The 12,510-nt window shown below is 38.4% G+C and overlaps 1 protein-coding gene across 1 annotated transcript; it reads right to left on the reverse strand.

The window, feature by feature from the left end:
- Positions 1-2,349: 2,349 nt before the first annotated feature.
- Positions 2,350-3,294, reverse strand: LOC101630368 (olfactory receptor 52K1). Its single transcript, XM_004683680.1, has one exon. The coding sequence runs from the start codon at positions 3,292-3,294 to the stop codon at positions 2,350-2,352; it is 945 nt and encodes a 314-aa protein (XP_004683737.1).
- Between the last annotated feature and the right edge of the window lie 9,216 nt (positions 3,295-12,510).

Below are 12,510 nucleotides of genomic sequence, written 5' to 3' on the forward strand. Positions count from 1 at the left end.
GAGATTAAATAGAAGGTCAAAGTCCAACGTGGTGTAGAAAAGAATAAGAAATCTTACTATGAGACTAAACCCTTAATAGTTGAGATTAAATAGAAGGTCAAAGTCCAACAGACAGAACATTGACTTTAGGAATAATTGCAAAGCAAGTCTGAGTAGAGTCTGTGTTACTGAGGTATTTCCTGTGGTATATTACCAAGCCAGAATAAGAAGGGAGAAGTGATGTCTCATTTAGAAAATAGAAGATTCAATATCAATGACAATCATTTTTAAGCATCAATTTATTGTCAGATACTAACTTGAGTACATAGGTTAACTCATTAAAGTTCAAACCTTGTGAGAGGATAGTTTCATTTTGTAAGAGACAACTAGACTGAGGGATGTTATTTAACTTCATGAAAACTCACTAGTTCTACTCTTGTCTACAAAGATGTTATCACTGTAGTATGGCCTCCTCTGTTGATTCATTTCTGTGAAAATGAACTAAGTAAAAAGGATCAGTCAACTAAGTTGATTTTTTTTTTCCTTTTTTTCCAGAGATCTGGTCCCACTGGCTGCTGTAGTTCAGGGCAAGTGCCTTAAAGTAGATTAGTCTCACTGTCATTTATAATTCAAGGTTGACTCATGATTCAAAATACTATATAGGGAGGGGAAGGATTATAGTTGAATGGGTCTATTTTCAGTCACTCCTATCTTAAAATTTGTTTTAAGGCTTCTAGATACACATGGAAAAACCACTGGTACAGATATTTCTTCCTTAGCTTCAGGCATACCTTTGCTATGTGCCCCTAATCTTTAAGACCCTTTCTGAGTGAACAATAACTTTACACAAGATATTTTAAAATCTAACATTTTGACATTTTTAAGATGTTTGATTATATTGTGGTATATCCATACAATAAAGAAAAGGATACAGTAATTGAAAACTGCATTGCAGACCCATATCTCCTTGATACTAGGTATGGGGGAGTTACTAAATCTCTATGTAATTCTGAGAATGGAAGTCTAGAAAGAATATTTTTTCCTGACTATATAATAAAAGTACTATCAAGTTTTCCTTCCCCTTAGGTAATATTTTACAACACTGTATATGATCTAGAGGTTCACACATCTCAGATAGTTGTTATACTATACCTACCATACACAAGGCCCCATCAGAGTGCATTGTACACCCATATTCCTTTACACTCTAGTCTGCCCTCTCTTCTGGTAGCTCTGACCCTCAGATTTCTAGGGCTTGTTTAAGTTAAGTTTAGTTTCTCTCTATTCCATATAAGTAAAATCATACAGTATTTTTATAGCACTCCATTTCATACAAGTTGTCGCAAATGGAAAGATTGCATTCTTTGGTTTATAATAATGATCAAGACACATGTCAACCTAATTATTGAAAGTGGAAGTAACTAGACAATGATCTTCAACTCATATTTTAATTTGAAACAAATGACAATAAACTCAAACATATATATACCTGACATTATGTAGCTTAGTCAGAAAGCAGACAGACCTCATAATTCCTTTATTTTTCTTGCACCTTGGTAGTCCCACCTATTGTCTAACTTACAAAATGAAATTCAAGATTAGATTCCTGCTCAATCGTTTAAAAGTTAACTTTCTGATTTGCATCAGATCTGCTAAAATAGTCTTGGTACTCGATAACATTGTGATTGGATTAGAAAGTAAATATGAAGAATTTGTATTCTTGGTCAAAACATAAGATACAGCTGTGTGCATATTAAGAGCTGTAATGACACCTAAGGAAACACAAGCAGACATGTCTATGTCAAGATCAAAAGACTTCAAAGATGTATATGCTGACTCAGCGGAAGAAATAATTTTTAACCAGTTGTCATATCTGAAACCTGTAGCAATGGAAGATTCTTAGCTATCTCAAATTGGTAGTGTTTTAGTCGGAAACTCGATACCCACGGTCAGTCTAAAGAGGCACTTCTACTTAAGGTGAAATCTTGGTCCAATTCCTGAGAAGAGTGTTCATCAAATCCTGACATCTTGTCTTGTGCTATAAACTCCAGTTCCCATAGTCTTCTCTTAGTAAGTGAACTCAAAAGTATCTTTGTCTTTAATAATGTTTCCAAATGGAGAGTAAGGTCTTTGAGAAGACAGCAGTCAGAAGATTGTCTTTTGGGTCCAAAATATTCAGACCCTTGAGTCCTGACTGTACTGATTATTTCTTGCTTGAGTTTTAGGATAACATTTAGTGTTTGTCTCATTTTACCAGGAAAGAAAGTTTACTAAACATGGAAGTGCTGGCAACAACCTACTTTATATCACTTCCAATTCCATATCCCATCATGCAATCTGTCTCAATCTCGCCCATCCCTCATTTTCCATTTACTCATCCTTTCTCAGAAATCGTCCTATTACTCGCTCACGAATCTGCTTGGTCTTGACACCATAGATCATAGGATTTACCATGGGTGGAAAGAGCAGATAGAAATTAGCAAGGAGAATGTGGACATGTGGAGCAGCCTGGCGAGCGACACGGTGCATGACTGAAGAAATGACGACAGGTGTGTAGAAGGCTAAGATGGCACCTATGTGAGATACACATGTCCCAAAAGCCTTATAGCGGGCCTCCTGTGAAGCAAGCTGTAGAACTGCTTGAAGGATGAAAATATAAGATAGCACAACAAAAAGCAGGTCCAAAATCACTATAAACATAGCCACAGCAATACCATAGATATTGTTGAAGCGAGTGTCCCCACAGGCCAGTCTTACTACAGCCATGTGTTCACAGTAGCAATGGGCAATCACACGGCCTCTGCAATAGTGGAAGCGTCTGAGCAGAAAGGGAAGTGGAGTCATAAGAGCTGCAGCGCGAGTCACAGCCGCCAAGCCAATCTTGGTGATAAGCGGCCCAGTCAGGATAGTGATGTAGTGTAGTGGCTTGCAAATGGCCACATAGCGGTCAAAGGCCATGGCCAGCAGCACTGCTGACTCCATAATAGAGAAAGAATGGAGAAAAAACATCTGGACCAGGCAGGCATAGAAATTGATCTCCCGATCCTTGAACCAGAATATGGCAAGCATTTTGGGCAAGGTTGAAGAGGAAAGGACCAGATCAATTGTTGCTAACATGGCCAGAAATATGTACATAGGCTCGTGGAGGGCTACATCAGACTGAATGATGAAGAGGAGGATGAAGTTTCCCAGCAGGGCCAGTGTATAGGCTGAGCAGAAGGGAATAGATATCCAAACATGGAGATGTTCCAGACCTGGGATCCCCATTAACAAAAAGGCTGATGGATGAGTTGAGGTTATATTCAAAGGTGACATGGCCACAGGATACTCACTTTCTGTAGTCTGTTTCCTCCAGGCCTTCTAGAAAGTATCCAGGATCAGCAGAACTTAGTGTTTACTTTTCAAACTGATTATTCATGTGGGTGGATTAGACCTTGATCACATTTCTATACCTTAATGAAAATTAAAATTAATGCTAATTCACACTATGGAACATTATATGATATATATCATCTTTGCCCTCAAGGTGATTATAAAATCAGTGGGTGATTAGGACATTAAATACCAACAGAGCAGAATTGCAAGGTGGCCTTCATAAAGGATTCAGGTGAATGAAAGTTTTCTGTGGTTTTTGTGTGACAAAGACAGATATATAAAGGATAGAGATTACCTCTTTGAAACATTACCCCCAAAACATTCACTGTCTTCCTCCTGCTTCCCAACTTAAGCTGAATCGTATGTATGAAAGGAGTCTCCCTGCCCATAAGTGACAAGCACGACTATGTGTCGATTGATAAAAATCTCACCAACTAAAGCCCTATCTCCAGCTGTCATGAAAAACCCTGTTACTGTTCTCCTTCACTTTAACATCCATCTCTAAAGTGCAAATACTTTACTTTCTGCCTTCACCCACTTCCCATTCTAGTATTTGACATTCAAAAGGATGCTCCACTCAAATTTTGTAAAATTGATACCTAAACTTCACACGTTTCCTTTTTAGGGTCTTTGTTAATCTAGTTTCAATCTCCATTTCCCATCTACCTTTAATCATTCCTTTTGAACATGTTTAAACAATTATTTCCTCAAGTTTTCACCCTTCTCAATTCTACTACAGTTTCTGCTGAGGATTAGTCGAGATTATTCAGCCATGATAAAGGAAATTCTGTCATGTGCAACAGTATAGATGGACCTTGAATATGTTAAATGAAATAAGTCAAGCAGAGAAATACCATATCTTAGATGTAGAATCTATAAAAACTGAATTCACTGAAAGGACAGATGGGCTGTGCCAAAGGTGGAAGCAGGGAAAATGAATGAATGTGATCAAAAAGGTTCATACTCCAGTGATAAGATAGATTGTAGGGTGTAATATACAATATGGTGACTAGTTAGCAGTACTATACTACACATGTGAAAATATCACTAGAAAAAATACCAAGCTAAGAACATTAACTGGGGGATGATGGTTAACTAGATTTGTTGTAACCATTTTGCAATAATTACATATATCAAAATTATGTTAATGTTAATTCACTGCACTGTAAATTATATCACAAACTTAGAGAATATTTTAATACAAAATTTTCTAAAACATCAGCAAAAAATCTAGATCATAAAAGTATTAGAACTTTTTAGAACTAAGCAAACTAAAGACTTACTGACAATCACATGGTTGGAAGGAGCATATATTAAACTTGAACTTTGAGAACTCACTTCCAGTCTTCAAATCCAGTGCCTTGAATCACTACACACTGTATGGAGCATTTTACTGCTTCAGACAGTTCAAACTCGGCATGTTCAAGTAAAAAAAAATAAGCCTCTAACTCTGTACATGAGGGGAATGTTTTTAGCATTTAGACTTGTGCTGACATTAATCACTGATAATTTTTTAAGTTTTAACATCTTGATCTATAAAAGGCAATAGCCGTATCTTTCATTACCCTAACTAAATTTCAACGTGAAAAGATGAAACTATACATGAGGATAGACTAAACCGAAGCATTCTACAAATGATATTTATCATTATCTTCTCCCACACACAAATCTATCCCCTTCTTAAAATGTTTCTTAATACCAATATGACCCTGTATTCCTTGTCTTCATACCTTCCTGCTTCTAGTACCATTTGACTCTAATCCATAGCACAAGTTGTATAAAAACTTGACTGTATTCAATCTCTACCTCCTTACTTAACTTCCTATCCTCTCCAACCTCACTTCATCTTCACTACCCCTTAAATTGATCATGTCATCACTTTTTGCCTCACTCTTTTATCCCTTTTTCATATTCTCTGTGCTCTTTTTGACACCTCTTGAAATTACTTTTTGTATTCTATCTTCAGGTGATGGTCAAATATGACTTCTACTCTGAATTTAAAACTACATATCCTATTAGACATCCTCACTTAAATATGTCAGTCACCTCCACAAAACATAGCCATAAGAGAAATCTTACCTCCCCATAAACTCTCCATGGCTTGTCCATCCCAGTATCTTGCTGCCAACCATCCCAGGGATAACCTGATGTAATTCCTTCCTTCTTCCTTCATATCCAGTTCACTGGCAAATCTTTCAATCTGGAAAATCTTTCATTCCTTATTCTCCTTATCACCTGCCACTTTTAAATCCCCATCTTTCATCCAGCTGGTGACAAAAGACTAATCACTGCTATGGACTGATTCTTGGGCCTTACATGATCCTTTATCTGGACCACAGCCAAAGAAATTTTCAAGAGGCCAATATTGGGTCAGGCCTTACCCAAGACCCTCATGAAACTGCCATTGTCCTGAAGAATCTGCACATCTAACCCAAGTTGACAAATACCTGCACGGTCTGTCCCACTCGTTTTTTTAGTCTCTACCCTTTTCACCTCCCTTTGTTACGTTCCAACCATGTAGCCTTGTGCTAGTTCACTCAGTCCATAATGAGGCCCTTGATCCTGCCCCTGGTTTGTTTCTCCCCCTGCTCTTTCTGTACCTTTGTCTTCCCAAATTCCCAATACCTCTTGGCCTGTATCACTAGAAAGATTGTCTAGTTTTCCTTGTACCAGTCCATCCACCATAACCATGTTATTCCCTTACTAATTAAGCCACTTATGACATCTCATTTGCTGCCTGAAAAATTAAGAGATACTTAAAACATGCTTACAAATTATTGCCTAAATTATTGGTCTCACCTCTTACTGTTCTTCTACATATTCTTCCAAGTTTCAACCACATTGGGTAATCTGTCACTTCTTGAATATTTCATCTGTCCCCTTCAATTCCTGGCCAACCTCCCACCACCTCCTTGGTGAAGTTTCTCAACCATCTCAGGGAGATATTCAGTGTTTTCAATGAGGACTCAGCAACAAAACAAACCAAAATGAGAACATGATATGTGCTGCTACAGTATCAAAAAAAATTCAACAGCTTGCTGAATAGATACACATGCAAGGACTGTGATTTCTATATTCAGACTCAGCTGGTCATGGTTGGTGCTCAACAAGTACTTCTAGTGAATATATGAATGACTTCCTCCTTGCAGAAACTTTCCTGCCTCATAGTACCAGCTGATCCAAACAGAATAAGAAGTAAATGTCCCTTGCAGAAACTTTCCTGCCTCATAGTACCAGCTGATCCAAACTGAAACTTGACTAGGATTCTCAATTTTAAGAACCTCCACAAATCAAAATTCTAGGAACTCTTCCATCAATTTTTGTTTCTAGATCTGAATAAAGTCCCCCTTATTAGAAGCACCTCCTCTAGCTCTAAGGTACCAGTATACTATCTCTAGGATTTAACATCAGAATGGGCCATATGGAAGTTCTGATGATGGAGTTCTTTATATTTGCTAACACTACACCCAAGGATTTGCTGAACATTCTTGAATGATTATCATCTTATACTTACTGTCACTGCTATCTGAAATGTGCTTTCCCAATTCCAAACAAGTCTCCTCTTCCTTATGTCCTAGGACCCCTTTGTGCTTTGACATACCTCAGACTTAAATAGAATGCCTCAGACTTCAATCTTCCTTTATTCTAGCTTCAACTAATATATACCTAGTTCCACTCAAAATCTATTTATCCAGATACCTACTACCCCAACTCCATAAACCTGCTTGACATGAGTGTTTTGTCAATGTCCTATGTTTATTTCCTGCCTCCACTGTCAACGTGTCTTCAAATGGCAAAAGGAAGCCTGATTTTTATTTCCCTCAGAAGTGTATGTGCTCCATACCCAAAGGACATTCCATCAGTGCTGTTACCTAGATGGTAGATATTCCACTATCCTGAGAGAAACTTAGAATTCACTGAGTCCCCAAATTGTCATGGAGGAATTAAGAAGAGAACTAAACTCAACATCTTAGATTCTATCTACTGGAAAGATCTATGTAGTTTTTTGCTAAAACCTTTAACATAAGTATGCATGACTTGTCCCTTCCATCTCAATTCTTTTTGCCTCTGGACCATAATAGCAGCTGCTACCAGGGTGAATGTGAAGGGAAGCAAGTAACACTCAAGAAAAATGTGACTAATCTGGTCTGGGTAACTTAGCTATGGTTTTCTTGAGATAGTTCTTACAGCATAACACAAAAAGAGGCACAGGCCTGAGAAGCAGGAAAGTTGTTCTAATGGCAAGATGCGAGGACATGAAGCTTTAGAAGACAAAATGTTTCTAAAGGAAAATGTTTCTAAAGGAGGATATGTCTTATTAGAAGTGTACAAGGATGCGTATGACAGACAAGTGAATCAGGTCATGAGGTAAAGCCTGGGAAAAGGGTGTGTGGTCTGTGTGTGGAGCACATGAGAGACTGATTCATTTTCAGTGTGATTGCTCCCACTATTCTGACTATGCCAGTGTTCTTGCCAACCCCAGCTCATGTGGCCATTCCTTGACCTGTGTCCTCCAGGCATCCTGTTCTAGCCAGCATAGTATCTCCCTGCCCTGCTTTCCCTCACTCCACTTGTGCCCTGTGTTCTCTCGACTGCTAGTCTTCCCTCTCCCCCAGAGATCAGTGTGCTCTCACCCCTCAGCAAGCAGCTCAATCCATTTTCTGTAGGAAAAATGTAGTTTTTTCAGCAAAAACTGATGCAGGTTCTACACTTCTATCTGTAAGAGAACAGTGGTAAAGAGGGAGTTAGGAAGAGAAGAGCTGGTGGTAGACTCAGAATCAGCTGCCCTTTCCCAGAAGATAAAGGAGACAGCATGCCCTGTCCCTGAGGAGATCCTTACAAGGCAGCATTGTGGGCCTTTTGTCTTCTCTGGGTGTCGCTGGGGACCTTCTCATTTCCATCTCCAGTCTTCTGGGGTTCTAGCACTGGCTTCCTCCAGACAGCCACAATTCTGTGAGGGAGACACTGCCCTTGAGGTAGTGTGGCTTTAGTGGCCATCGTGCTTCTCTCCACCTTTACCTTCCTTCCCTGCAGTGTCTACTAAGAAACAGAACCTTCTTAGAACATGCAAGCTGCTGCCTGATGTGCTTTTCTGAATGTGACTTAGAAGTTTCAGTCATAGAATTCTACAGGGGTGGAGAAGGGAATAGGATCAAAACTGGGGAAGAGCTCATAGGACTATAATGATGGCACATGGGTGAAGTGGTGGTGGGAAGTCCACAGGAATTACAACCAAAATGAAAAATGTACAAAATGACAAATGATGTAAAATATATATAATAAAATATTAAGTTTCATTCATGACTAGGTCAAATTTACCTATTCATCTTTTTTAGTTTGGACTTCTAATATTGCTTTTCTTTATGGACAGAACAGTGGGCTAAATTTAGAAGGTTTAGGTTTGAATCTCAGCTTGTTAGCTTACTAAAACAATAGCCCCTCTGATTCTTGGGTTATTTCCTTTTATTTTTTATGTGATGACTCTCTAGTTCTGCCTTCCCTTAAATTTTGAAAAAAGATAATTACTCAGTAATAATCATTTAAAAAGGGGTGTCTAACTAGTCTCAGCATCTGCTATTCTGCCACTCATGAGCAGGAAGTTCTTTTCAGAGACGCCTATGTCCTTGAACTTGTGCTAATTCTGATATACCCCAATAGCTCCTTGATGTGATTTCCAGCTGGCCCCACCACATCCCACAGAGACACCCAGGTCCTACATTAAATGTCAACTTTTGTTCCACAGGAAAAACTGGAGTCTGCAGAATTCATTAAGCTAAGGGCTTATACGGGGACTGTTATTGAAGTCTGTGCTAGAGAAAGGAGACAAACCATGTAGACATGATGATCCTGACTTGAAGCTCACAAGCTGATGTTTGGAAGATGCCCAAACATCAGGGAAAGATCATAGAATTCTGTTTAGTTTTTGAAGGGAGCTGCCATACCACTTTCCACAATGGTTATGCCACTTTGCATTCCCACCAACTACGTGCAGCATTCTGAACTTAACACTTGTTATTTTCTGATTTTTTTAAATAGTCATCCTAATATACAATAGTATATTAAATAGTAGTTTATTGTGTTCTGATTTGCTCTTCACTATTGATTAGTGATAAAGTATATGCTGTTGTACTTACTAACCACTTTTATATCTTTGGAGAAATGTCTATTCAAGTTCTTCACCCATACTTGTAAGGATTTTTTTTTTTTTTTGCATAAAACTGGGATGTAAGCCAGAGGTGTGGAGTGAGAGTATTCACCAGAGATAGTGGGGAGCAGAACAGGCATATCTATTGAAATGCTTTGAGGGGAGCAGTAGGTGAGACAGAGGTCTGCTGCACCATGTGGGTCAGCTCCCTGGCTGGGGATCGAACGCAGGCCATGGAGGTGATAGCACTGGGCCACCAAGGAGATCCCATTTCTTAACTGGGTTGATACTTCAAAATGTATCCCACAGGTAATCTTCTCATTCCATCTTCTACCACACTCTAAAACTGCCATCACTTTACCCTTATATAACTCTAGCTTCAAATTTTACCTTTTTTTTTTCTCCCTGTATAGAACCTAGAGTAGACCTTCCTTCTAAAACTTAAGCATCACAGCGTAATGCAATCTTGTTCAAAATTTTTCCTTGTTTGAAGATATTTCAAACAAGATGTAGTCTTCACCATCATTGTAACACATTTTCTTATCTGAACCTTGACTACCTCTCCAAGTTTCATCTTATCTTCCGTTACTCCCCTCCAGCAACTGGCCTTATCTCTTAAATTCAGATTGCACTCTAAATGTCAAATTCTGATGGCCCTCTGTCTGGAGCACTGTCCTCCATAAATATGCAGGTCATTCATTCCATTAAGATCCTTACTCCAGAGTCATGTCAGAAATACTTCCCATGACCAGCTTCTCTAAGATTTTGCTTCTTGTCATTTCCTATCCAGTCCTATCTTTTCTTACCACTTTTGAATACCTGCTTGAGTTTTGTTTTTTTTTTTAAGATTTATTCATTTATTCATACAGAACTGGGGTACAGGCCAGAGGCTCAGGGGCGGCGAGAGGCCCCACCAGAGACAGAGTGGGGAGCAGAACAGGCAGATCGACGAAGCACACTGCTGAGGGGAGCAGCGGGCGGGCCAGGAGAGGTCTGGCCCGCCATGTGGTCTCCTCGGGGCAGGCGGCAGGCGGGAATCGAACTCATACGGAAGTGGCTTCAGATTCCCAGTGCTGTGCTTCAACCCGCTGTGCCACCAGGGAGGGCCTGCTTGAGTTTTTTTTAATGAATCTCTTACAAGCATATAAGTCCCATGAACACATGGACTTTTGTCTTTGTTACTACCACAACCTGTACTCGGAAATGGTGACATATAAGAGCTCTATAATATAAACAATATGTTAAGTTAATGAGTAGCCAAGTATATCCTGAGACCCATCAAGACAATGAAAATCAAGCTTGTTATGACCATGACAGAAACTTTAAGTCATTACCTTATCAGCAACAATGACAAAAACTTTAAGTCATTACCTTATCAGCAGTTGCTACATATTTGCTCTATTAGAATCAATTGTGTCAATGTAAGAAAAAATGGTCAAACCTCAAGATCCCTGAAAGTTAATCCTTAAAGTATCAGTCCCTTATGAGCCTCTTGGGAAACCTTTAAGCTCAGAACAAAGCCTTCACCTTCCTCATCTTCTTGACCATCCCATCCTCCATTAATTCTTCCCTCCACCATCTGTATTTAAATTTCCTTAAGGCAGAAATCTTTTCTAGCTCTTGGATCTCCAAGAAAATGCAAGGTACATATGGAGGCACCAATATGTTGCAAGTGGTTGTTTAAATTTGAATCTTATGTCTTCTTGGCTTAGATTTCATTAGAATTCCATATGCTCATTCCACAGCCTTGTCTGAACACTTCTCATTGTTTTTATCTCTTAATCACAACCAGAGATGAATTCACCTTGGTATCTGCCTAAAGATGACTAAAAGATAAGAATGTAATAATAGTTAATCTATTATGTATTTGCTATATTCCAGGCACTGTATTAAACATCTTATGTTTTTATAACCCTCTACTTTTTTAGAGGTTAATAAGAGCCGTTACTTAAAAGGACACCAAAAAATGAGTATTTATGAGATGAAAGACACTCACTGTGATTCTGAGTATTGGAAAAACCACATGAAAATGGTGACTCTGAATAAGACTTCAAGTATTCCAGAACATGTCCATTATCCCTTGTCTTCCATGTTTTACACACAATCTTCCCTCCATGTGCCCCTTCCTCCAAGCCCACCTTATACTTCTAAGTCCTAAATTCTTAACTTTTGTGGAACTCTTCTCTTGATGGGTGAAATAAAATGTTTATCTACATATGGCTCACTGAATTTTTTTCAAGTTTAGAACATTGTTTTAGTAGTAACAATTGTTAATGGCACTGTTATCTTTATCTTTATCTTCTAGTTTGTTATATACACAGATGTTTAGTATTACTTTTGTAAGCTAAAATTTTCCTGAATTTATTTCCAATGGTGGCCTTTAGTAATCTTCAGGATTTTCCTTCAGGATTTTCCTTCAGGATTTTCCTTCAGGATTTTCCTTCAGGATTTTCCTTCAGGATTTTCCACGTGTATCATCTTATTTGTAAATAAGACCATATTTACGGTATCCTTGCCAATTTATATGCCTTACTTCTTTTTCTAACTAATTACTCTGGCTGAGACTTCCAATACTATGTTTAATAGTAGTGATGAGAGCAGGCCTCTTGTCCTGATTCTCATCTCAGAAAGTTTCAGTATATTACTCATCTTATTTGAAAGCTCCCTATTTGATCATTACATTGAGGTACTTTCCTTCTAGTCTCATTTTAATGATATTTTTTATCAGAAATGAATGTTGACTCTGATGAAATGCTTTTTCTGCATATACTGAGATATGAATTTTCTTTGTTTATATGGTGTGCTACATTAAGTTGATTTGCATCCTTGGAACCATTCATATCCCTGAAATCATATTTGGTTATGGTGTATGATCATTTCAATGTATTGTTGAATTTGGTTTGCCAAGATTTTATTAAGGACTTTAGTATCTGCTTTTCAAGACTGTTAAGTATTTCTTCTGATCACAATGCAGTTAAGTATTTCTTCTGATCACAATGCAGTTAAGTATT

The sequence above is a fragment of the Condylura cristata genome, unplaced genomic scaffold (assembly GCF_000260355.1).
Source record: "Condylura cristata isolate star-nosed mole 26May11 unplaced genomic scaffold, ConCri1.0 scaffold00015, whole genome shotgun sequence".
Classification (NCBI taxonomy): domain Eukaryota; kingdom Metazoa; phylum Chordata; class Mammalia; order Eulipotyphla; family Talpidae; genus Condylura; species Condylura cristata.

Coding starts and splice junctions, on each gene's coding strand:
- LOC101630368 (XM_004683680.1), bottom strand. CDS start 3,294: ATGTCACCTTTGAATATAACCTCAACTCATCCATCAGCCTTTTTGTTA.